The following is a 27,537-nucleotide window of genomic DNA, read 5'->3' as shown; positions in this document are numbered from 1 at the left end:
TGCTATCAATGTTTCCCATGAGAAAGTAGCAGTGAAACGCATTGCATGTAGTATTTACACCTCAAGCATTTGTTTGTAGTAGCTGCTATCATCATCATCAATCATCATCAATCATCATCTTCATCATTATCATCATCACCATCAACATTTGTATACCACTCCACATCTAAACAGATTCCAGAACGGTGAACAAGAAGAGATAAAATGAACAAATGATAAAAAGAATGAAACATGATATTAAAATTATTCTTTAAAAACAGAGTGTCAATAAAACCAAGGCTGATCAACCAAGGAAGGCTTCCTGGAAAAGAGCTGTTTTCAGGAGGCGCCAAAACAACACAGTGTTGGCGCCTGCCTGACCTCCAGAGGCAGGGAGTTCCATAGGAAGGAAGCCACCACACTGAAGGCTCTTCTCCGGTTGGACTCTAGTCGGGCCATAGGTCCATGTGGAACCACCAGGAACACGGCCGCTGATGACCTCAGTGATCGGGCAGGTTGGTAAGGGAGAAGGCGCTCTCAAGTATCCTGGTCCCAAGTTGTTTAAGGCTTTGCGCACTAGTACCAAAACCTTAAACCTGGCCCGGTAGCAAATAGGCAGCCAGTGCAGTTCCCTCAGCAAAGGAGCTGTTCTCGGGAATATAGTCATGCCCTCAAAGATCTCACTTCCATGGCCAATTGCCTTCCTGCACAGATCTAAGGAAGCAGGGAAGAACAAGCTGTAGAAGATCAGTGCTGGCTCCACATTTTTGAGGGCTCTTGGGCAAGGCACTTTCAAGGTTCCCCTCCCTCAGTGAGTCTACTTGCCCACCACCATGGTCACCAGCTGCTCTTTCTCATCATTGCTACCATTGCTTCCTTGGCAGGCAGAGAGCTGGTGAGCAAGTAGGCAGTGGCATCTACTTTTCCTCCTTCTCACCACCACCATTTTCTGGGGCAGAGCAAGAGCCAGTGAACAAGCAGGTTGCAATGTGTCAGGAGTGTTTCTGAGCGCAGGGAGTGGGAGAGTAGTTCAGATTCTGAAGAACCGCCAGACATGGGGTAGGTATGTTCCCAGGCTAGCCCAGACATGGCTAGACAGGCTCCTCAGGTTTCAAAGGTCCAGCTGCAGGAGGAAGGTCCCTCTTGACCCAGCCCCCCATGAGAGATAGCGAACAGAGAGAGGCAGGATGGGGAATCTGAATTAATAGATGCCAGACGCAGACGCAGAGCAAAGAGGGAGAAGGCCGGGGTGGAACTTAGATGGTCTACCCGACTGGCCTTGCATGAACAGCTGTGCCTAGAGACCTCATGAGACAGAGAGAGAGAGAGACCTCCCCCCACCCCTTAAGTTAGGCTAGTGAGACTGCTTTCCTTTCAAAACCGCGGTTTCGTAGCTAACTTCTGAACCCCCTGAAGGCATTTCTTTGTAGACTGAGAGTCACTGAGAATTTGCATCTATATGACCCTTTGAAGAAATAGATTAAAAGCTGTAGATTGAAGCCTCTTGTCTGTGTTTGATTTGGCGTTTGAAGTTCAGTGGGGGCAAAAGGAATCCTGACACAATGATGAAGGGGAGGAGCAATTCCAGGGGACTCTTAACAATGGGCCCCTGCTGGGATGTGAGCCTTCTGCAGGTGCTCAACCATGTCAGTCCTTGAGGCTGGTCCTGAAGAAGGTGTTCCTGAAGGTACTCAGAGATTAAACTGAAAAGGACTTTAAAAGGGAATCACCAGCACTTTGAACTGTGCCCAAAAGCACACTGGCGATTAGTGCAGTTGGGCCAGAAGAGGAGTGGTATATTCCTAGCGGTCCATCTCTCCAGAGGCAGGCTGCAGCATTCTGCATTAGCTGTCACTTCCCAACCATCTTCGAATGCAGTCTTATGTAGAGAGTATTGCAGTAATGAAATACATGAGGCTTCGAAAGCATGGATGACTGAGGTCTGATCCCAATCTGGATTTAGTAAAAATGGAAAAGCACTTCTTTTTTGGTAAAAACGAGTACTAAACGTTTGCAAGTTGAAGAAGTTGCTTTGGCTGTTTTTCTGGAACACAGTGATAATGAGCACTCAAAAGAATAGTTCCATTCTGAAATGTGACACAGCAAACTAGGAAGGAATTCTGTGATTGCTTCATATCCCGGAACTGGTATTTCATCAATCAAGTCTGAAGACAAAGCTTCCTTCTAGAGGCCACTCGGATGAATAACGACTGAAATAGCTCATGTCTGATTCACTCATCATATGATGATAAAAAGATACCATTCCCATAGAAACTTGCTCCAGCTCTCATGGCTGATTCATACAACACTTTGAACATGTTAGAATGCTTGCAGTGAGTGATAAACCTACGACAAAGCACCAGCTACCCTACTGCTTTACACCCACCCAGATTGCAGCTCACAATGCCGCAGCAAGGATGCACCATGAGCCAAGATCTGGGAGTATGATGAAGCAATCAGATAATGGCCTTTTCTGCAGATTCCATGCTCACAGACTTAGTAAGCCATGATGTAGCATGGTGAAAGGACCACAAGAACATGGCCTTTCACTTTTGAAATTCTGTTTCTGTCTACACCAGCCGTATGTTTTGCAGTTAAGCAGATTATTTATTTCTAAAATTATATCCTGCACCATGAACACCAGACAGTGTTCCTAGGGCAGCATACAATCATAATAAAAAACAAAGATACAATAAGAAAAACCCAGCAAATAAAAACTCAGTAAAGCATAACAATTTATAAGCTCTTAACAGCTTCAAATCCAGACATGGGGAAATTCTACATAACTTCTGCAGGGGACAACATACTTTGTGAGATACAATATCTCCCATTTTTCTTGCTGAACTGGAATGCTGATTGAACTTGTAACGCTTTTTGTTACAAAAGCTGAGGCTGGCGATCTGATTCATTTTTGTTAATGCATAAACCAGGGGTAGGGAAACCTTTTGGAGCCAGCGGGTGTCTCTACATTAACAGAAAATCCCGCAACCCTACCAGAGCATTTTGCTTCTGTTTCTGTGGTGCAATTAGGATTGGCTCCTTTAGACAATAAATGTGACGTAGAATTGAAAATGCCCTTTCTCTGCAGCCTTAGTGGGGCTGTCTATATTTTTCAATGAAACACTGTCATCTAATGTTGGAGTTATCATGGTATGCCAGCTCTACACACTGAGGAAATGGCGGATTGTTGTGTTTTTGTTTTTTTTTGTAATATTCCAGCTTATCTCCAATCTTTTTAAAGTTGGGATAACCAGGAAAAACCACTGAAGTTGTCCTGGAGGTTGATGACTTTGCGTAAAGGACCCGCAAACTTCCGTGAATGGCCGATCACAAGGGCACGATAAATATGTCATGTAGACATGGACAGAGGGTCTCACTCCCCTGCGGGCAAGCTTTCAGGGCCACATTCCTACAATTGGTGGGCCAGAGGTAAAACTGGGTGCAAGGAATACACAAGGAATACAGCAAGGCTGCCTGAACTATGATGTCTTCCCAAAAGTTTTCAGGAAGCGTGGGCAGCCCAGGAGGCCGCCTTTGGAGCTCCTGAAACTGGTGTCATAGGGTTCTTGAGGAAGTCCTTTTAACTTAAGAAAACCCCACCAGTCTCAGATGCTTCTGATCATGGGAAAGGTGTGGTTTACACTTCACGTTCTGTGCAGCTCAGCTGTTCACTAAAAAATAGTGGAGGCGTAAGCAACAAGGGACTCAGACTCCTTTCCCCCAGTCCTCAGCTGTTCACCCCCCCCCCCACACACACACCACGACTGCGATGCTCACCTGATTGGGAACAAACTGAGCAGCAGCTCCTAATAGAGAAAGCTTCCCTCACCTTTCCTGAGGGGCAGGACTTCAGGGAAGGAGAGAGCCCTTGGCAGGCCATATAAGGAGAGCTGGTGGACCATATCCGGCTGGAAGACCAGAGTTTCCCCACGACTGGTCTAAAGAACCTTAGCTGCAGAACAAAATATTCTTGCCTCCAGTATTTGGATTTGGGGCAGCTTAGTCCCTCACTATACTACTGAAACTGTAATCATGTCCTCAGTCCACTTTAATTCTGAAGCAATATGATCGACAAGCTAGAATGCCTAACACCTGTACAACAGGTAAGCAGCAAGAAAGAAAATCCAAAATGCCTGATTTAAAGCAATTTACCTCAGAGTCCTCCCTCTGATCACTGTCCTCCTCTTGGCCACCATTCTTTGGCATGTAAGCCATCTTCAGCCTCAAAAACCCCTTTACTCGAGATTTGTGACTGTTGGGGTAAGGAGGGGAACAATTGTTACAAAAAGGTGAGCTACATAATACTCTTCTGAGCTCGAAAAGCACTTTTAAAAAGAAACAAACATTTTAGAAAAGACAGCATATATATATATATATATATATATAAAGGACCTTACCTTCTTGGCCTAAGAAGGAAATCTTTAAATGTATAAGGTCTTTCCATGGTTGGATCTTCAGTCTATTGGTATAATAATAAAATCAGGTCATTAATGTTCAAGAACACATGCGTAGGCACCCTTGAACAAGTTTTAGTTTTATACGTGCTTATTGAAAGGAACTCTGCTTTTCTTGGCAAACATAGTGTATTGTTAACTGAACAGTCCCACTAGATGTCACTCTTAACACTAGTAACAACCCAGCCCAGCAATCACTTACGGATGTACTAGAATTTTGTTTCTGTTCCCATATTACTTGACAATCCCCTGTTCGCAACCTGAATGTGTATGGGAACATATGATCTCCAAAAATGACTGGTAGAAAAATGCGTATTTGGGGAAAAAAACGCACTTTGAAATTCACATTTTTATGATTCAATCAACGGGGGAAGTGCACTTTTGAAAAATGCACACACAAATGCACACTTTTCCTGTCTGAATGAGCCAAAATGTTGGAAACAAAAATGGAAATAAGCTGAAATGAGCTTCTGAGTGATTTTCAGAGAATTTAGGTGAGCTTGAATATTGCTGGTCCTCCAGTTCCTACAATCACTACCCTGGTGAAGAAAAATTCTAAGGAAGCAGTGGTGGCTAGAGGTGCACAACATTGTTTAAGAACAACGATGGCTACAAAATAATACTTCGAGCCACATCCTTAGAGAATATGGATGCTTCTGGTCAATGCAGAGAAGTCAGGCCTATTAATACGTAATATTTATACTACTCACCTTAAATACCAGTTTCCCCCACCCTTTGTAATAAAGGCATGGAGAAGAGGTTGGAAGAATATTAGCCAAAAGAGCTATGAAGCAGGAAAGCCCCACTTCATCATTTGGAAAGGCTGTAGCTCAGGGGCAGAGAACTTGTTTGAATGCAAAAAGTCCCAGGTTCAGTCCCCAGCATCTCCAGGCAGGGCTGGGAAGAAATCTTGTCTGAAACCCTGGAGAGCTGCTAACAACCAGTATAGATAATACTGAGCTAGACTGACCAATGTAGCTTGATTTGGTATTGATTTGGTATAAAGCAACTTCCTATATTCCTTCCATCCCCGCTGAAGGAGCAGAATAGATGTTATTCCCAACTTCACTGCACCTTAATTAGTATGCATCCAATGGCTGTTATAATGAACAATGGGAATGTTAGGACTCAGATTCATAATCTTTAAAAATGATAAACCTTGCATATTCCTTTAGTATATCTCCATGGAAAACATATTTAAATAAAGATCAATAGTGTTTAGAGCTGAGTGTCTAAAAGACAATCCACACAAAGGAACTGGATATATTTAGTCTAAAGAAAACAATTAAAAGGTGGTATATTGATAGTTTCAAATGCATAAAAGGATGTCAAAATTGAGAGGGGTAACAACAATTTTACCAACTCCACTTGGGGTGGAATGAGAAGTAATGGTTTTAACAGGAAGCAGATTTAGGATGAATGTTGGGAAGAACATCCTAACCTCAAGGGACTCCTAGGGAAGCAGCACAATCATTTCCAGAGATTTTCAAGGAAAGACTGTTAGGAAACAGTTTAGATTTAAGGTATTAGAAAGGTTTACAGGAGTTCCCCATCTACAGGATCAGCACTGATGCAAAGGTATCTTATTTCTATGATCAAAAATAACACACACTGGGTAAAATCCAATGTAAGTCCTACTCAAAGTAGGCCCATTGGAATGAATGGGGCTTAAATTAGACATAACTAACTTGTACCATTTATTTCAATGGGTTTACTCTACATAAGTAGCACTTACGTTGGATTTTACCCACGCTATCTGATCACTTCATATATTCTAATCAGAAGTCAGCCTTACTTAGAGCTAAAGCCATGCAACAGCAAAGGGGGTGACCTGGGTAGTTCAAATGTCACTTCAGTCATGAACACTCAACAGGTCAGGATAACAATACGGACCTACTATTGTCGCAAAGGATAATGTATGGGAGGCAGTTTGAGAAGTTTGGGAAAGGATATCATTATTATTAATGATAATGATGATGATAATGGTTTACTTGGCTTTTTTTTTTAAAACAGAAGCTGTCATAATGTGTATACATAAATGAAGGCTGTACTTACTACTCACATATATGATAATGGCAAATTCATACTGTGGCAAGTGTCAGCTTTTGGACAAAATGTGAAAATTCAAAACAGTGAATCTATTTAATACTTGGAAACAGTGTCTGGCAGAATGAATCAAGAGTGATTACACACGCAGACACACATGTGCACACGCACACACGCATGCGCGCGCACGCACGCACACACACACACAGACAAATATGGGGGAAGCTAGGCAAAAAGAGAGAAATATGGCCCAAAGATTTCTTGTAAAATTATATGGATTACACACACACACACACACACACCTCTAAGCCAATGACCTTAGAGGTCATAAACAATCACAGGGTTGTTGCAACAATAAATGAGATGAAACTTGTGATGCACTTTGTACATTTAACAGAAATGATTAATTATAGTAATAAAATGGCATGTGATGATTGAAGAAATTGGAAGAGTTCCAAGTATGTTGTAAATGTTTAATGTGGATACTTAACTGAAGAGGGAAACTGCTCAGACATTTCTTTAAAACCTGCATTACTTAAGTAAATTGACTAGAACAGCTGCACTGAAGACATATTACATTCCCAGACAAAGATGAACTTATAGTATTTGGGACACTAAGAAAGGCAACAGAAACTGCTAAAGCACAGTCTGGAACTGTTCTTCATTTCCATTCATTACTAGATAGGGAAACTCAACGAATGCCATGGAGTCTGCCCTGATTTGACATTGTGACTGTCTGTTAGATACCAAGACATGTCTTTACTGAAAGTCTCAGCATCAGATCCTTCCCCAAAGGAGGATAATAATATGCTAAAGCCATAAGAGTACAAGATAGTTTTGTATATGAGGAAGAAAGTCACTGAAACAAAGTGAAAAAAATCCAGCCTAGATCAACAGGGCCAGACTGGCACCCAGGAATAACTTACTACAGGGCAGACCCAAAGGAGAAAACAACAGAACACCACTTGTTATCCCCTACAGTTCTCAGCTAAAAGCACTCATCAGTCATCAAACTGAGAGTGATACAAAATGCTTTCTCTACTGGGCAGAAGTCAGCCATTACTGGTCCAAATATGTCCACCAAAATGTATATCTACTGGGAAAATGTCCAATCCCTCCTTTGGAGCAAATTTCTGTACATCCATATTAGTAAGCACATTTTACATGACTATGGGGATTCTGACAAAAGACGACAGACTAGAACACTTGCTACTGGACAAGCACATAAGATATCTACACAGCGCCATGGGAATTAGATATTTCCTTCCACAGTGGACCACCACAGACTGCCAGCCTCTTACAGGCATCAGCCCAAAGGTAAACATAAACATCCTGAAAAAGGCAGCTGACAAAACTCAAAACAGCAAGCTCCTTCTTGCAGAACAGCTGTCTGGCAAGGAGTAAAAAAGCCTCCATCTATTCTGTTATTTACTAATCCTAATCAACTTTCAGATCATGGGAGAAGGAAGGAATTTGCAGCTACAGTGCTAGGGCTACTGAAGTGTGTGTATACCTTCACAGACCATCAGAGGCCTACAGGCATGTATCATAACATTCAATACAATATCCAATGAAGACATTTCAGCCCATCATAATGAAGGTGAGGTTCTGTGGGAAAAAGGAATTAACTCTCTCTTCTGAATGACCCTTGTTTATGATAATAATTTCTTAGGGGTCTTGCAACCCTAAACCTAAAATCAGCGATGTGGGGCAAATTTTTTTCCAGAAGACTCTCCATTGCTATATTTTTCTGTGTAAATTTTTCCACTTTCATTAATTAGTAACATAAAAATGGATACAAGTCAAATTAGGTAATTTGAATGGATGCAATAAACAGTCAGATCTGAAATAAAAGTTGTAACTCACTCTTTCCAGGTGACTATTCCTGGAAAGCACATATATTTATGCACGAAGGCATGCTAAAATTAGTATGTTAACTGTTTCAGTGCCTTCATTTCCCCCTGTAAAATCTAAATAATGTAATGAAAGGGATGTCCACTCTAAAAACATTTACAAAAGGTTGTATCAAACGGTGGTCACTCCACTGATGGAAGATGTTCATCAGTGGAATGGAGAAGGAGATGATTTTTGCAAATTTCCATTCCCCTTGCAGCACACTGTACACACCCCACAGGTGCTCCGAAGGGTGATTGCAGGGGCCTGTAGGGAGGAGAGGGATTGCTGAAAGTTGTGGCCCCCCTCCCCATTTCATTGGTGGACATCTTCTGTCAGTGGAGTGGTCACCATTGGATACAACCCAAACATTCCACTAAAAATAATGTCCAAGTAAATGGAAACTTTGAATTTGTTGAAATGTTAAATTTAAAACAAATGAAGTGTGCTTCATTGTTTCCATCCTTGCCCGCAATCAAATATCAGATAAAAGGAAGTACTTCTTCACACGGTGCATAGTTAAACAATAGAATTTACTTCCACAGTATGTAGTGATGGGCTGATGGCCACCAATTTGGATGGCTTTAAAAGGGGACTAGACAAATGCATGGAGGACAAGACTATCGATGGCTACTATCCTGATGGCTATATGCTACCTCCAGTACCAGAGGCAATATGCCTATGTATACCAGTTGCTGGGGAAAATGGGAGGGAGAGTGCTGTTGCACATGTCCTGCTTGTGGGTTTCCCGTGGGCAGCTGGTTGGCCACTGTGTGAAGAGAACGCTGGGCTAGATGAACCCTTGGTCTGATCCAGCGTGGCCCTTCTTATGTTTTTATTTCAGTTCAGCTAATTGGGGCTGTTGGAAAATACTATTCAGTTATTTCTCCAGTATGTAAAATGAACAGGACATACTTTTTCAGTTTTGTTAAAGTAAGTCAAATAGAGGTGCTAAGCCTGAACTCAACAGAGCAGTGTTAGGGCAGTGCAAATTTTTTCCAGGAAACCCATATCATTGTCCAGTTATGGATGTATGACGTCATATTACACAGCCTCCCCACACTTTCCAAATCCATATAATACACTGCAGTGGTTCCAAATCTTCATTTTCCAGATGTTGTTGGACTACATGCTGGCTGGGAATGGTGGGAGTTGTAGTCCAGCATCTTGGAAACCAAGGTTGGGAACCACTGTAATACAGCATCCAGTTCCTTCTCACCATTTGCTCCAGTTTAGCTTGTACTCTGAGCTGTGATTGTGTGAATCTCAGGACAGGGGCAAGGAGAGAGCATATGAACACTCATGTGTGTGGATTCTGAGAAGAAAGCCCGCTGTTGTGGTTTGGCTTTTTACTAGCCATTCTCTTCCTGTGAACTGATATTTCTGGAGGAAGAAGGATTTGTGTTTATTTCTGTCAGGTCAATAGCATGAGTATTTTACCAAATTAAACAGGTTCCTTCTTCCCCTTATTCACAACTGGAACCAAGACCTGTGTGTATGTATGTATATATATACAGTTGCAATCAAAATTATTTGACCCCCATTGCAAATTAGGTTTATTGTCAAAATTTACAGACGTTCAGCTGTTTGCAATGAACAAATCAAACAAAAGCAACTGAAATAGCTCAACACAATGAATGCTTCAAGCGGTTTCCCCAAATTCAACTGAAAATGCAACTTATAATGACTTCTCCGGTCTCAAAAGTATTCAACCCCCTGAATAGAATCCCTCACAACAGCACAAATATTCAAAACAGGTGTTGTCTCAAGCATACCTGATGCAACGAATCAAGGGCTTCAGTAGTTGCACCAGGTGTGCTTGAGTTGGAACACATGAAATACCTGAACTGGCTAGGGGTTTGTTGAGTGTGACGTCTGACTGCATGTTAGAAATATGGCTATGTCAAAAGAATGGTCCAAAAAGTTAAGAGAAGAGATCATCGCCCTTCACAAACAAGGAACAGGATACAAAAAGATAGTGAAGGCACTGAATGTTCCTAGAGACACCGTTGGAAGCAAAGTTCACAAATTCAACACTAAAGAAACAGTGGTTACACTACCTGGATGGGGCAGAAAAAGGAAGCTATCGATGGCTGCAACCAGATTTCTGAGAAGGCAGGCTGAGAAAAACCCTCGAGTAACTGCAAAAGACCTGCAGCAAGACTCGGTGGCAACAGGCACTGAGATGTCAGGGTGGAAACTGAGCCCATAGAGCCCAAAGCAGTTCTGATTCTGAAGGGGAACAGCAATCCGTGGGAGAGGAGCTCACTCATCTCTCACGAGCACAGCAGCTGGCGGAGATTTCTCCTGCCAGCATTCCTGGGATAGATAGTGACCCTGGCAGTGAGACAGCGCTGGAGGGGGGCTTGCTGGACGCTCGGCGCAGACGCAGGGAGCAACGACAGATGGAGGGTGCTGAAAGGAGGCGTACCGCTCGTTTGGTGCTCAAACAACGGTCGTGTCCCGAGGACCCAAGGGAAAGAGGGAAGATCTCTCCCTAGCCCATAAGTTTAGGGTCTTCCCGTGGTTCCGCTTCAAATGGGGACCAACTGCCTTACCTGGAGCTTAGGCTACTCTGCTATCTTTCCCCAGTGCTGTTCCTTGCTTAATCGCTAGTGATTAGTATCTGAAAGAGTCATAAAGTAATAAAGGAATAAAGCCTCGGAAAGAATCCTTATCGTCTGTGTCCTGAGTTGGCTATTGGAGGGGACTGCAAGAGGCAGCTAGGGCGCTCCTGACATGAGGTTTCAAAGAGAACAGTAAGGCATGTACTAAACACAGAAGGTTTCCATGCCAGAACTCCAAGACATACACCACTACTGACCCCAAAGCACAAGAAATGTTGGCTCCAATATGCTCAAAATCATATAAATAAGCCACAGAAGTTTTGGGATTCTGTTCTGTGGAGCGATGGAAAAAAACTGGAAGTTTTCGGCCTGACTAATCAGCGGTATGTCTGGAGGAAGAAGAATGAAGCATATGCTGAAAAGAACACGCTGCCTACAGGTAAGCATGGTGGCAGCTCGGTGATGCTCCGGGGCTGCTTGCATCCTCTGGCACTGGAAATGTGCAGTGTGTGGAAGGCAAGATGGATTCACTGACGTATCAGGAAATCCTAGGAGAAAATGTCATGCCGTCTGTGAGGAAGCTGAAGCTTGGGCATCAGTGAAGCTTCCAACAGGACAATGATCCCAAGCATACCTCAAACTCCACCAAGGATTGGTTGCAGAAGAAGTCCTGGAAGATTCTACAGTGGCCATCAAAGTCACCTGACTTGAACCCCATAGAAAATCTCTGGTGGGATTTGAAGAAGGCGGTTGCAGCATGCAAATCCAAGAATATTACTGAACTGGAGGCCATTGCTCATGAGGAATGGGCTAACATTCCTCAGGAATGCCGCCAGAAGCTGGTGTCTGGCTATGCATCTCATTTGCACCAGGTCATAACAGCAAAAGGGTGCTCTACTAAGTACTAACTCCTTCATGGATCACTGACTTGTTGTGGCGAAGGGGCTTGCCTAACTCAGTGAAGCCATAAGCTATGCCATGCAGGGCCACCCAAGACGGACAGGTCATGGCGGAGAGTTCTGACAAAATGTGGTCCAGTGGAGAAGGACATGGCAACCCACTCCAGTATTCCTGCCAAGAAAACCCCATGGAACGTATCACAAGGCTAAAAGATATGATGCCGGAAGATGAGCCCCTCAGGTCGGAAGGTGTCCAATATACTACTGGGGAAGAGCAGAGGGAATTTCCAAGTAGCGCCAGAAAGAGTGAAGCGGCTGGGCCAAAGCTGAAAGGACACTCAGCTGTGGATGTGTCTGGTGGTGAAAAGAAAATCTGATGCTGTAAAGAACAATATTGTTTAGGAATCTGGAATGTAAGGTCAATGAATCAAGGTAAGCTGGAGGTGGTCAAACATGAGATGGCAAGATTGAACAGCGACATCTTGGGAATCAGCGAACTCAAATGGACAAGCATGGGCGAATTTAATTCAGGTGACCATTATATCTACTACTGTGGGCAAGAATCCCTTAGAAGAAATGGAGTAGCACTCATAGTCAATAAAAGGGTGGGAAAAGCAGAACTTGGGTACAATCTCAAAAAAGATAGAATTATCTCAATACGAATCCAAGGCAAACCATTCAACATCACAGTAATTCATATCTACGCCCCAACCACTGAGGCCGAAGAAGCTGAGGTTGATCGCTTCTATGAAGACCTACAACACCTTCTAGAACTAACACCAAAAAAGATGTCCTTTTCATCATAGGGGATTGGAATGCTAAAGGAGGAAGTCAAGAAATCACTGGGATAACAGGTAGGCATGGCCTTGGTGTACAAAATGAAGCAGGACAAAGGCTAATCGAGTTTTGCCAAGAGAACACGCTGATCATAGCAAACACTCTCTTCCAACAGCATAAGAGGCGACTCTACACATGGACATCATCAGATGGTCAATATCGAAATCAGATTGATTATGTCCTTTGCAGCCAAAGATGGAGAAGCTCTATACAGTCAGGAAAAACAAGACCTGGAGCTGACTGTGGCTCAGATCACGAGCTTCTTATCGCAAAATTTTGGCTTAAATTGAAGAACATAGGGAAAACCACTAAACCATTCAGGTATGACCTAACTCATAACCCTTATGAATATACAGTGGAGGTGAGGAATAGATTCAAGGGATTAGACCTGATAGAGTGCCTGATGAACTATAGACAGAGGTCCATAACACTGTTCAGGAGGCAGCAACTCAATCCATCCCAAAGAAAAAGAAATGCAAGAAAGCCAAGTGGCTGTCTGATGAGGCTTTACAAGTAGCTCACGAAAGAAGGGAAGCGAAAAGCAAGGGAGAAAGGGGAAGATATATCCAACTGAATGCAGAGTTCCAGAGAATAGCAAGGAGAGACAAGAAGGCCTTCTTAAATGAACAATGCAAAGAAATCAAGGAAAACAATAGAATGGGAAAGACTAGAGAGCTCTTCAAGAAAATCGGAGATATCAAGGGAACGTTTTGTGCAAAGACGGGCATGATAAAGGACAAAGAAGGCAGGGACCTAACAGAAGCAGATGACATTAAGAAGAGGTGGAAAGAATACACAGAAGAACTATACAGGAAAGATCTTAATGTCCCTGATAGCCATGACAGTACGGCCACTGAACTTGAGCCGGACATCCTAGAGCGTGAAGTCAAGTGGGCCTTAGCAAGCATTACTAACAACAAAGCTGGTGGAGATGACAGTATTCCAGCTGAGCTATTTAAAATCCTAAAAGATGATGCTGTTAAAGTGCTGCACTCAATATGCCAACAAATTTGGAACACTCAACATTGGCCACAAGACTGGAAAAGGTTAGTATACATTCCAATCCCAAAGAAGGGCAATGCTAAAGAGCGTTCAAACTACCATACAGTTGCACTCATTTCACATGCCAGCAAGGTTATGCTCAAAATCCTACAAGCTAGGCTTCAGCAGTATGTGAACCGAGAACTACTGGAAGTACAAGCTGGGTTTCGAAGAGGCAGAGGAACTAGAGATCAAATCACCAACATTTGCTGGATCATGGAGAAAGCAAGAGAATTCCAGAAAAGCGTCTATTTCTGCTTCATTGACTACACTAAAGCCTTTGATTATGTGGATCACAACAAACTGTGGCAAATTCTTAAAGAGATGGGAGTACCAGACCACCTTACCTGTCTCCTGAGAAACCTGTACGAGGGTCAAGAAGCAACAGTAAGAACCGGACATGGAACAACCGATTGGTTCCAAATTGGGAAAGGAGTACGACAAGGCTGTATATTGTCGCCCTGCTTATTTAACTTATATACAGAGTACATCATGAGAAACTCCGGCTTGGATGAATCACAGGTCGGAATTAAGATTGCCAGGAGAATTATCAACAACCTCAGATACACAGACGATACCACCCTAATGGCAGAAAGCAAAGAGGATCTCAAGAGCCTCTTGTTGAGAGTGGAAGTGGAGAGTGCAAAAGCTGGTTTGAAACTCAACATTCAAAAAACTAAGATCATGGCATCTGGCCCCATCACTTCCTGCCATATAGAAGGGGAAGAAATGGAAGCAGTGACAGATTTTATTTTCTTGGACTCCAAGATCACCGCAGACGGTGACTGTAGCCATGAAATTAAAAGATGCTTGCTCCTTGGGAGGAAAGCTATGGCAAACCTAGACAGCATAGTAAGAAGCAGAGACATCACCATGCCGACAAAGGCCCACATAATCAAAGCTATGGTTTTCCCAGTAGTAACGTATGGCTGTGAGAGCTGGACTATAAGGAAGGCTGAGCGCCGAAGAATCAATGCTTTCGAACTGTGGTGCTGGAGAAGACTCTTACGAGTCCCCTGGACTGCAAGGAGGTCAAATCAGTCCATCCTAAAGGAAATCAACCCTGAGTGCTCATTGGAAGGTCAGATACTGAAGCTGAAGCTCAAATATTTTGGCCACCTAATGAGAAGAGGAAACTCCCTGGAAAAGACCCTGATGTTGGGAAAGATTGAAGGCAAAAGGAGAAGGGGACGGCAGAGGATGAGATGGCTAGATAGCATCACCAATGCAATGAATATGAACTTGAGCACACTCTGGGAGAGAGCGGAGGACAGGAAGGCCTGGCATGCTATGGTCCATGGGGTCACAAAGGGTCGGACACGACTTAATGACTGAACAACAACAACAACTAAGTACTAAAGATGCTTGCCATGAAGGGGCTGGATAATTTTGAGACTGGAGAAGTCATTATAAGTTGCATTGTCAGCTGAATTTGGGGAAATCACTTGAAGCATTCATTGTGTTGAGCTATTTCAATGGCTTTTGTTTGATTTGTTCATTGCAAACAGCTGAAAGTCTGTAAATTTTGACAATAAACCTGATTTGCAATGAGGGTTGAATAATTTTGATTGCAACTGTGTGTGTGTGTGTGTGTATACACACACACACACACACACATATATATCTAGCCTAATTTTGCCCTTGAGAAGCTTTCAAGAAGCTATTCCACTTAGTTCTCTTTCCTAAAAGATATATCTGCAAAGCACTGCTACCCACAAGACTCCTGCAGAGCTAAACACTAAGCTAGTGTTCTTTAAAAGGTGAACTCCACGTCAAATCCCTTATTTGTCAGGAATGAGTGTGGTCCGCTTTTCATATGTTCCATACAGCAGGCAGATCACAAAAATGTGTAAGAGTCCAAAGGTACTGAAAATGGAAACCAGGCCCTACACATCTTCTCACTCTCATCGAAGCTTGAATGTTTGCTTGCTAACTCATGTTCATGCTGTTGTGTTCTTTCTGGTGAGGATATCAGTGAAGCCCCAAAGCACAAGCCTTGAATGTAAAAGAGAATAGAAGATGTAGAGGCTACCTACACATCATGGTAGATTTCAGATTTCTGCTCATTTTATCAATTGTCTATAACTTGAGGCTATATAGCTTGTTTTATAGAATAGTAGGGTTGGAACATGAAATGTAGCAGTGCAGACCATGAGTTTTGGCCTTTGAAAAGTACAGTACAAAATTCAGGAGTGGGCAAAAGACAGATCTGCAGATGTTTTGGACCTCAGTTCCCAGAAGTCCCTACCAACATGGCCAATGGTCAGGAATGCTGGGAATTGAAGTCCAGAACATCTAGAGATATACTTTCTGCCCGTCCCTGGTATAAATGACACCTGCTGCAAACATAATGTTCCCAATTGCTGAAACAACACTGGGAGATATGGCATACACATGGACTTCCTCCTTTTCCTCTGAAATGCTTGAATTCCTCCTCAATTCCCATTTTGGAGTGAACCAGTGTTACCTCTGCACCAAAATTAGCTCTAAGCATGGTTAGTTTCAAACTGGAGTTTGAAACCATGCTCGGCCTGCATTCAGATATTGATGGTTTATTACTCTGTAGACACACGCCTCCTCCTTTCCTTCCTTCTCTTGCACTCTTTGTCACAGAGATCCTGGCTTAAGACAGAGTTCCTTATTACACCTGAACCAGGGAACTCTGACCTAATAAACCAGAATAATAAGCCAGGATTTCATTATTATCTTGAATGTGGCTTATTATTCTGGCTTGTTAACACACATTATGACAGAGTTCCCCAGTTCGGACATAACAGGGTTCTCCAGGTTAATGCAAACCAGGATCTCCTCACCAAAGCTGGTGTAAGGTGGAAAGAGGAGAGGTGTATATCCATGGCTTTATAAATGATGGTTTATGAAGCCATGGACCAAGTTCAAATATGGCCACTATGCACTCTGATTTGAAACTAACCATGGTCAGCATTGATGTTGGTCCAAATGTAATACTGCACCATGGTTTACTCTGAAAAGGGGAGGAGAAAATTCACACATGAGAGAAGAGGGAGGCCCACAGGGTACTCCCAATCTATGGCCACAGTTGAATCAGGAACATTACATGTCTAAGAGATCTCTAATGGCTCTTTAGCTTAGAAAAAAGGTGAATAATGGGGACATGATAGATGTGTACAACATTACGTATGTTGTGGAGAAAGTGGAAGACATTTTTCTCCCTCTCCCATAACATTAGAACCCAGGGTCATCTAATGAAGCTGAATGATGGAAGATTCAAGACAGATAAAAGATGATTTCTTCACATAGCACATATAGAATTAGTTTTCACAAGATGTAGTGATGGCTGCCAACAGGGAATTAGAGAAATTCATGGAAGATGGTTACTACTATGGCCACTAGTCATATTATCTATGGGCCGGTTCACATGATTGGCTCAGCCCATGTTTTGGGCTGTTTTAGCATTGTTAACCAAACCAACAACCCAAACCTTTCTGGGTTCAGATGACATGATAAGCCACAGCGATTGCCTGCTGTGGTTTGAATATTCAAAATGGCCACTGACACATGCTGCAACACACTGTGGCTTAAATGCGTAGTAATGCGTAGACCCAGTTCACACCATTGTGGCAGCCCATAGTGGGCTGCCGCAATGGTGTGAACTGGGTCTACGCATTACTTCCAGTATCAGAGGCAGTGTGTCTCTCATTCTAAGCAGAATGTTTTCTGCTTAGAAAACATAAGCAGGCTCAGGGGCTTCCCATAAGCACCTGACTGGTTACTGTGGCAACAAAATGCTGGACTACATAAGCCTTTAGTTTGATCTAGTGCAGCTCTTCTTAAATTCTCTTTAAAACCTGGACTTTTGTAATACTTGCATTTACTTCTGTGATTTTTTTTTTTTAAGAATGGCTTGAATTCTATTGGAGTTTCTTGATGTATATTTTTTTAATTAGACTGTGTGCATTTTCTGAATTTATTGTTCTCTACTGCTGTAAAGGGTGATATTCTCTCTTGTCATTATCAATAACGAAGCAGTCACAGTTGGTAATTCAGGTGTCAGGTTGTTTTTTTTTAAAGGAAAGACAATTGTTTCAACTGGAACCACGTTATTTTCCTATACATAGCATCTAAATGGGTGGTCTATGCCACTGAAATAAATGGAAACCTTTATTTTCATGAGAGCAATGTTGTATCTCATATAGTTTTCCCACAAGGAATAAAATATTGTAGTGAGCTAATTGTTGTTATGAATCACCCAGAACAAAATCTTACTCTTAACAAGTTCCCAAGTGATTTGACTTTAGAACAGTGGCAGGGCACTTTTCTGAATATACTGTTGTGGCTGTTGGTTGGAGAAATAAATAAATGAAAAATTATTTGGAGTGCAGCATTTAAGAAGTTACCTCCTGGCCAAGTTGTGGCGAATGAAGCAATTGAGGAGAGGACACTAATCTCTGGTTTGTGGCCTCCCAACTAGACTGAAGGGCTAGTATGCTCAGAAAGCTCAACATCAAAAACAGAACTGAAATCAATATTAGCAGCAGCATGAAAATCCCAGTGACTTTATTTCACAGACTGGTAAAATAAAGGTTATCTCCTTATTTATACACTTGCTGTAAATAACCCTGAAAACTGACTGGATAAAAAGTGGTAACTGAATATTTTAAAATAATAAATTAAATATATGAATTAATAAATAAAATAAGTAAGGCATCTAACCCAAAGTAAAGATAATTTAGGCTTATCGTACGTGAAATATAACAAGTACATTTTTTAGCAGCCTTCCCCAACCTGGTGCCCTCCATATGTATGGTGCTACAACTTCCATCAACCCCAGCCAGCAAGGCCACTGGCCATGCTGAGTGGGGATGATGAGAGTTGCAGTTAAACACAACTAGAGGGTACCAGGATGGGGAAGGCAGCTTTAAAGTAAACCATTCTCCCATTAGGTTTGACAAAATAGACTACTGATAGGTAAACACTCTTACCGGAAGATGATTAAGTGGTACATCCACTTGACCCAGGAAGTCGTCTCTGGTCTGTTAACGAAATAGAAAAAAAGAAGACAAGACCTAAAATGATCCATTTATTACAATGGTTGAACTGCTGCCTTCAGCAGGGCGGACAGACGCTTTTTGCAACATGCCACTCCAGGGTGTTCCCAAAGGCTGCTAAGGGTTGTCATGCTGTAAAAGTAAGCTAACTTGCCTGAAAAAATTTTTTAACACCCCATTTAAGAGTTATGTGCGCACCTTCATGCTCACATGACGTTCCTGCAGAGGCAGTCTTTGCTATTCACAGTATAATAGGTGGACATGGTCATGCATGCAAAGCACTGAGCAAGTACGCCAGGACAATAAATAAAAGACTTAGGACTCAATCCTATGCATGTTTAGACTGAAAAGTGTCCTACAACTCCCAGCATTCCCCAGCCAGGCATGCTGGGAGTTGTAGGACTTTCTTTTCTCTGTCTAAAAAAGCATGGGATTGTGCCCTTAGTGTACATGGAATAATTGTGCAAATTAGGAACATAGGAAACTGCCTTATACTGAGCCAGACCATTGGCCCTGCTAGCTCAGTATTATCCATGCTGCTTGGCAACAGATCTCTCTGGCAGGACTCTTTGCTGGCCCAATCTGGAGGTGCCAGGAATTGAATCTAGGACCAGCATGCCAAGCACGTGCTCCACCACTGAGCTACAGCCCATCCAGGTCTGTAAATGAACTCTGGACCGGGAGTATGTTTTGGGATGAGGAAGAACAGGGAAACTGAACCTCTAACAATAGTGTGTTGGACCTCTTTCCGCTCGAGGGCTGAATTCAATTCCGGAGAAGCTCTCAGGGGCCCCAATTCCAGAAGTGGGCACGGTCAAAGGCAAAAGGGGCAGGACCAAAACACTAAAAACACCAAGGTATTTTAGTTTAAGGATCTTACTGCCATTAAGTAAGCCTTCAGAGAGGCATTTCAACCTTTTCGAATTGGGGAGGGCAGGGGGAAACGTGCAAAATCCAGAAAGCCACCAAAATGACTGGTGTTTGGGGGCAAGGGAGCCATCTGTGGAACACTGGTGGCCCAGCTTTGACCTACAGGCCTGAGGTTCAACACCCCGGCTCTAACAGTCAAGGGAACTTCAGCACGTGTGGCTTAGTCATTGCATGAGCAAAAAATACTGTGCATGCTGTAACTCTCGGTGCAGTAGCGCTGTCCACATTTGTAAGTTTACCAGGACAGCTAGATGCAATCTTCACAGTGCAGGTACAGAACACAAGATGCATTGAAAGGACGGCCCTCAACCCCACAAGGAAGTGTTAATAATACCATTCGTGTTAATGAATCTCAGTTGCTTCAGTTAGTGTTGATACTGTTGACTGAACAACAACAAATGTAATTTGTCAGCCAATTTCTTGAACAGCAACAAATCCTCCCATTTTTACAAGGTATGTAATCCATCCATTTATGCAGTCAAATGTGGATAGGAATAAAAAACCCATTCAACTAGTGCTATCTGGCCAAGAATATTTTTAACCTGTATTTCTTGAACCCTGCAGAGCAGATGGGTTTTGAAACTGCTGAAGTTGTAAAAGCAGCATGCAATATTACACAGGCTAACCCCCACTCGCCACCCCCAGGCTGAGTGTAAGCCCCGGGGCTATCCTACAGTAGCTCTTTGGATTTGGGCCGACATCAGCAATAATAAATCATGTAGAATAGCAGGTACATGAAGCATTGCAACATTCTATGGGATCTGGATTATGCCTCTTTCTGCAAACTGCTTTGAGATTCAAGGACTGGGATAGACATATACTTAAAATATTTTTCAACAAAATCAACACATCAACCTTGCTGTAAATGTCAGATACTGAACCATTTAAAATATTGTTGAACTTCTGTAGCAAGTTATAACAGACTTTTGGTAGGCTCTGTAGCCTACCAAAAAGATCTGAATCACTTTATTTATCACATCTATATCACACCCTTCCTCCAAGGAGCTCTGAGCAATTTGCATTGGGTTATGCCCATTTTATCATCACAACAACCCTGTGGGATAGGATAAGAGATGATGACTTGCTAGAGGCTATCCAATACGTTTAAAGACTGAGGGGAAATTTGAAACCTGGCCTCTCTGGTTCAAGTGCGCATTGGCTTTTTATTTCCACTACTGCTCGATTTTTAGCAGCATGTATTGCTAAATATGTTGTTGTTGCTCAGTTGTTAAGTCATGTCCGACTCTTCGTGACCCCATGGACCATAGCATGCCAGGCCTTCCTATCCTCCGCTCTCTCTCGGAGTGTGCTCAAGTTCGTATTCATTGCATCGGTGAGGCTACATTATTAAGGATGCAATCCTATGCACATTTACTTAACACGGTAAAAGTAATCCAATGCATGTTTCTGAGTAAACATGCACAAGATTTCACTGTCACATTACCCACATTCATACCCGCAGCTCTATTTCTCCCTTTCATCTTCTTCTGGTGGGGCTGTGGATGTGCTGAATCAGTGCCTAGCTGCGACAATGGACTGGATGAGGGCTAATAAACTGAATTTCAATCCAGACAAGACTGAGATGTTGTTGGTGGGTAGTTCTGCTGATCGGATGGAAAGTGTTCAACCTGTTCTGGATGGGGTTGCACTCTCCCTGAAGGAGCAGGTCCATAGCTTGGGAATCCTCCTGGAACCATCTTTGTCACTTGAGACTCAGGTGGCCTCAGTGGCACAGAGTGCCTTCTACCAACTTTGGTTGGTGGCCCTGCTATGCCCCTATCTGGACAGGGATAACCTGGCTTCAGTTTCTTTGCTCTGGTAACCTCCAAGTTAGATTACTGCAATGCGCTTTACGTGGGGCTGCCTTTGAAGACGGTTCAGAAGTTGCAGCTTGAGCAAAATGCAGTGGCAGGATTGATAACTGGGACTAGAAGATCCGCATGTATAAGACCACGCACTGGCTGCCTATATGCTTCTGAGCTCAATTCAAGGTGCTGGTTTTAACGTACAAACCCCTACACGACTTGGGATCACAATACCTGACAGCATGCCTCTCCCAAAATGAACCCACTGGTATACTACGTTCAGCACCTAAGGTCCTCCTCCAAGTGCCTCCTCCAAGGGAAGCTCAGAAGGTGGCAACAAGGGAGAGAGCCTTCTCAGTGGTGGCCCCCAATCTGTGGAACGAGCTCCCCGATAAGGTCTGCCTGGCGTCAACATTGTTATCTTGGGGAGTTTGGTAGTTTGTGACATCTTGCTGGCTTCCCAGCCTATCAGTCAAACTGAGTCCATAAGACGTGGCATGCAGAGGCAGTGCCTCCACATGCGCCTCTGCGTCATGTAAAGTGCGACACTAAGTGCGCACTTAGCCTTGCACTTGGGGATGCATGCAGGAGTGCGCAGCAGAATCTCCCCTCCACCTTAGAAGATGCAACAGCAAAAACGGCAGCAGGAACATCTGCTCCCGGGGGGAGGTACTACCACCTAACCTCCTCCAGTGTGTCAGTCTGTAATATGGGAGAGCGCCATCAGCTAACCATACCCTGGAATGTGGTTTTAGCAGGCCTGAAATGTGTTTACTGGTGGAGGAAGTTGAGGCCACTATAGATGTAGTGCTGGGCAGAGGGTGTTATGGTGGTGGGAGGCGATGACATTGGGAGAGGGGAAGGCGACTGAGACACGTGCATGCTCTATCCCCTTCCGGTCCACCTTCCAACCTCAGTGATTTTGGTGGCTTGCCTGCAGTCCCCTCTATCCTGAAGGTGCTGCTGATGAATGCCAGGTCAGCTCAAAAAGGTAATATCATTTCTGAGTGTATAGCCGAAGAAAATGCCGACCTGGCTTGTGTTACCAAAACCTGGTTGGATTAACAGGGAGGAGTCAGTCTCTCCCAAATGTGTCCGCCAGGATTTCTGGTGCAGCACCAAGCTCACCTAGAGGGGCAGGAGGGGGGAGGCAGCCTTGATCTATAGGGATTCGATCCCCCTGGTCAGATTCCCTGTCCAACAGTCAGTCAGTTTTGTACTTGGTGTTGGGAAGCCGAGACGGGATAGGGACTCTGTTGGTGTACCACTCATCCCGTTGCCCAACAGTTTCCCTGCCTGAGCTGACTGAGGTGGTCTCGAGCGCGATGTTGAAGACCCCAAAGCTTATGGCCTTGGGGGACTTTAATATTCATGCCGAGGCTACTTTGTCAGGAGTGGCTTAGGATTTCATGGCCACCATGTCAACCATGGGCCTCTCTCAAATAATTTCTTGCCCAACACATGTAGCAGGACACACTTTGGACCTGGTTTTCTGTGCTGGATTGGGAGAAAATGATCTGCAGGTGAGGGAGCCAGTAGTGACTCTTTCAGCATGGACATAGAATCATAGAATAGTAGGGTTGGAAACCAGAGTAGGGCCTATAAAACCATTGAGTGCAACCCCCTGCTCAGTGCAGGAATTTAAGTCAAAGCATCCCTCACACATGGCTGTCCAGCTTCATCTTGAATGCCTCCAGTGTGGGAGAGCCCACCACCTCCCTAGGTAATTGGGAGAGCTTCAACTATGGGGCGGTATAGAAATGTAATAAATACATACATACATACATACAGTAAGACATATCTTGCAAAATAGCCTCATTGGATTTCAGCAAAGAGAAAGGTGTCTGTTTTCTAAGCATATGTATAAGTAGTCCTATTATTTTATATTCATCTATGAATAAATGCTTAAAAATATCAAGAGAAATAAAATTACAGCTTCTAGAGTAAACACTTTGCCATGTTTCTGCTATGTCTGTCCAAGTGTTGTTTAAAAACACACACACATACTACTTTCGTATACCTCTATGTTAAAACACATGAAAGGGAATCTTCTCATTATTCAGAAATATTTGTCACCTTTGCCTCAATATTGCACAAATCCCGAGTCACCATAACCTCTGACAACTGACATTTCTTGTGGCTATTTTTAAGGTGGCAAAGTGCTGCCAATCCCCCCCCCCCTTTTCACTTAAAATACTGCATCCACTACTAAAATATGTCAAAGAATGCTCTGGCTCTAATGGTATGACTCAAATATACTCTAGTCGCAACAATACATTTTCTTCTTGAGTATGAAAATCTTCGTTTTTAAAAGGTATAAATGTACAAATAAAAAAAATCCACATTAAATTTCTAGTGAAAGCTTTCCTAGAAAAGAGTAAATACACTGGCTGCATAGTGTGATAGCAAGAACAATATAAACCTGGGTGACAACAAAATTTATCCCCTGTACATTAATTAAAAAAAAAAGGAGAGAGGCTATATTAAGCCCTTTTCTAGTCCTGCACAAAATGTGTATTAATCTCCCTGAATATGTCATGATGGTTTCAACAGTGAAGATCAAAGAAAAAATAAGCATCTGCAGAATGCACTATAAACTTTGCAAACAACCATACCTGCAATTAAAGAAACACATCATTGTACTGTAAACACCTTGTTTCTATGTGATGTATTCAAGTAAATCCATGTATTAAGTGCCGACTGAGGAAAAAGAAATACAGTATTGGAACAAGGATAACTGTTTTGGCAGTTGGCCTCTGTACACCACCACAATGAAGTTGAAAGGAAACACTCCCAGATGGGAGCGAAGTCAGGACTTTCAGCTGTAATTCAAGGGGTTTGACAAACATGGGGCACTAACCGTTCAGGAAGTACAGGCAGTGGCATACACATGCACTCATTGTTGGTGGCTCATAAGTAATGGAACAAACCAACATCATTTCAAACTTAAGGATCACCTTTAATACCGGGATGAAAATCCTTTGCAGTCAATGACTGCCTAAAGTCTGGAACCCATGGACACGACCAAATGCTGAGTTTCCTCCCTCAAGATGCTTTGCCAGGCCTTTACTGCAGCTGCCTTCAGCTGCTGCTTGTTTGTGGGTCTTTCTGCCTTCAGGCTTGTCTTCAGTAAGTGAAAAGCATGCTCTATGGGGTTGAGATCAGGTGACTGACTTGGCTATTGAAGAACATCCCACTTCTTTGCCTTCAGAAACTCTTGGGTAGCTTTTGCTGTATGTTTTGGGTCATTATCCATCTGCAATATGAAGCGGCGTCCTATCAGTTTGGCAGCATTCGGCTGAATCGGAGCAGAAAGTATAGCCCTATACACTTCAGAATTCATTCTGCTGCTTTTATCAGCAGTCAGGTCATCCATAAACACCAGTGACCCGGTTCCATGCCCATACATGCCCATGCCATAGCACTGCCTCCACCATGTTTGACAGATGATGTGGCATGCTTTGGATCATGAGCTGTTCCTTTCCTTCTCCATACTTTTCTCTTCCCATCATTCTGGTACAGGTTAATCTTGGTCTCATCAGTCCAAAGAATCTTATTCCAGAACTGGGCAGGTTTTTTAAGGTGTTTGCTGGCAAAGGCTAATCTGGCCTTTCGGTTCTTGAGCGTTACCAGTGGTTTGCACCTTGTTGTGAAGCCTCTGTATTTACATTCATAAAGCCGTCTCTTGATTGTAGATGTTGACAATGACATGCCTACCTCCTCAAGAGCATTCTTGACCTGGCTAGATGTTGTGAAAGGGTTCCTCTTCACCATGAGCAGAATTCTGTGGTCATCCACTTTAGTTGTCTTCATTAGTCTTCCAGGCCTTTTGCTGTTGCTGAGCTTGCCAGTTAATGCCTTCTTTTTCAGGATGTTCCAAACTGTTGTGTTGGCCACTCCCACTGTTTTCGCTATCTCTCTGATGTTTATTTTGTTTCCTCAGCCTAATGATGGCCTCCTTCACTCGCATGGACACCTCTTTGGACCTCATGTTGGGAGTTCCAGTGAACAGCTACCAAATGCAAATGTAACACTCAGAACCACCTCCAGGCCTTTTATCGGCTTGAGTGGTCATGGGATACCCAGGAAACATGCCACACCTGGCCATGCAGCTGCTTGTCAGCCATTCGTTCCATTACTTATGAGCCACCAACGATGGGGGGGGGGGTGTATGCCACAGGTTGTACTTCCTGAATGGTTAGTGCCCTACTTTTGTCAAACCCCTTGAATTACAGCTGAAAGTCCTGACTTCGCTCCCATCTGGGAGTGTTTCCTTTCAACTTCAATGTGGTGGTGTACAGAGGCCAACTGCCAAAACAGTTATCCTTGTTCCAATATTTCTGGCCCTGACTGTACATGGAAGAAACCAGCTGTATGTATGCGTGCACTAAACTCAGGAATAAAATATATTCTAATTTTGATCATTTGAGATTCTACATTGCAGCAACCCTGCCCAAGTTTTTTTTTTGTTCAAGTAAGGAATGTCACCTATATTTCTGCTTCTATTCAAGATGGCAGTTGTATTTCCACCGAAAGCGATTTGCTTGCTTAGCTGTTACTGAATGCCATAATTGTTAAGCTGACTGTTTGAATTTGCTTTTCCTTTCAAAGGGACTTCAGTAACAGTTACTCTAAAAACCCTTAAAGCAAGTAATGACTTTTTGATGCCTGATGATATAGATCAAAGGAAGAGAGCTCTTTTTTAAGAAGTTGGTTTGACTCTCAGGAATGAAGTGAGTAACTTTCCTGTTCGCTGAAAGAACATCATAATTCTCTAGCATGAACCATGTTGTGGCTACTCTTGGTTCTAGGTGCAAAAGTAAACATGAACCCTGGATGGACAGACAGACAGACAGACACACACACACACACACACACACACCCCTCGTGCAACTGTTCTTGCTATAATCTGTGCAAGTTATAACATAAGAGCCATGCTGTATCAGACCAAGGGTCCATCTAGTCCAGCATTCTGTTCACACAGTGGCCAGCCAGCTGTCAAGCAGGAAACCACAAGCAGGCATAAACTCAACAGCACCCTTCCACCCATGTTCCCCAGCAACTGGTGTACACAGGAACACTGCCTCTGATTCTGGAGGCATCATAGAGTCATCACGCCATTGATAGCCTTCTCCTCCAGGAAAAAGCCTTCTCTTCCAGGAACGTGCTTTTTTGCATCCCCCCCCCCCAGCTAAGCTCAGAGGGAACAAGAAAATCTGAGGGGGATGGGGAGATATAATGTAAGTGTCCTGCTAATCAAAAGTCCCAGAGCTTTGACCCTGCAAGCTCTGGCTCCACTACAACACTGGTTATCAAGGTGAAGCCCCTTGATGATGCAATGGACACAACTCCGGACCAGTCCCACCCAAGAACTACTAGGTCATCCTTCTTCCCATCCTTCTCTTGTAGTACTGCAGGTGTGGGAAACCTCTTTCAGCATGAGGGCCGAATTCAATTTTGGAGAAGCTCTTGGGGGCTGCATTCCAGTGGTAGGCAGGGCCAAATGCAAAAGGGGAAGGGCCAAAAATAAATAAATAAATCCTAGCATATTGTAGCTTAACACTCTTAATGTCATTAACTAAGCCTCAGGCTTTCAGCCTTTCAAACTGGGGGCAAACCATCATCTGGAGAACCCTGGGGGGCAGGATTTGGCCACTGGGTCTGAGGTTCCTCACATCCCTGCAGTACTATTGTCTGAAAGTGTGTTTCTGTCAGACACAGAATGAACATACCCCATGTTTATGGAAACCTCTCCTTGGCAATCGTCGGGATGAGATTTCAAGATGAAAGTGTATCACGGTGCTGGAATAAGAAAGATTGCCATAAAAACATGAATAGAAAGCATCACTTGGCTGTGTATGAAATAAGGGATTACTCTGAATGTTCTGTGGCTGAGGAAAGTGATATAAAGGCTTTAGGAAGCGTCTTTTCCTGCTGCCCTGTTTGTTTATAACAATATTTGCATGTCACCTTTCTCCGCAAACTGACGCAAAACAGCTAATAGCAAGACAAGATTAAAAAAAAAAACCCAATGTAACAACAACAAGAAGAATATGACC

At 43.3% G+C, this 27,537-nt stretch overlaps 1 protein-coding gene across 15 annotated transcripts in view; it reads right to left on the bottom strand.

Annotated features, from left to right (window-relative positions):
- Nucleotides 1-27,537, bottom strand: part of NEDD4L (NEDD4 like E3 ubiquitin protein ligase) — a 325,991-nt gene that overhangs the window by 81,145 nt on the left and 217,309 nt on the right. For 13 of the 15 annotated variants that reach the window (XM_084832979.1, XM_084832988.1, XM_084832980.1 and 10 more), the window contains 3 exons: nt 18,678-18,728; nt 4,377-4,438; nt 4,132-4,231 (listed from right to left, as the gene is read on the bottom strand). In XM_084832979.1, the coding sequence (XP_084689105.1) occupies nt 4,132-4,231; nt 4,377-4,438; nt 18,678-18,728 (213 nt within the window). Of the gene's footprint in view, nt 1-4,131; nt 4,232-4,376; nt 4,439-18,677; nt 18,729-27,210; nt 27,281-27,537 lie in introns of all 15 variants that reach the window. The other 2 variants (XM_084832982.1, XM_084832983.1) reach the window with 1 other exon arrangement.

The sequence above is a fragment of the Heloderma suspectum genome, chromosome 2 (genome assembly GCF_057233095.1).
Source record: "Heloderma suspectum isolate Gila_16-S chromosome 2, 16-S_ref, whole genome shotgun sequence".
Lineage (NCBI taxonomy): Eukaryota > Metazoa > Chordata > Lepidosauria > Squamata > Helodermatidae > Heloderma > Heloderma suspectum.
The sequence above is the reverse complement of the archived record's forward strand: the minus strand, read 5'-3'. Positions and strand labels throughout refer to the sequence as shown.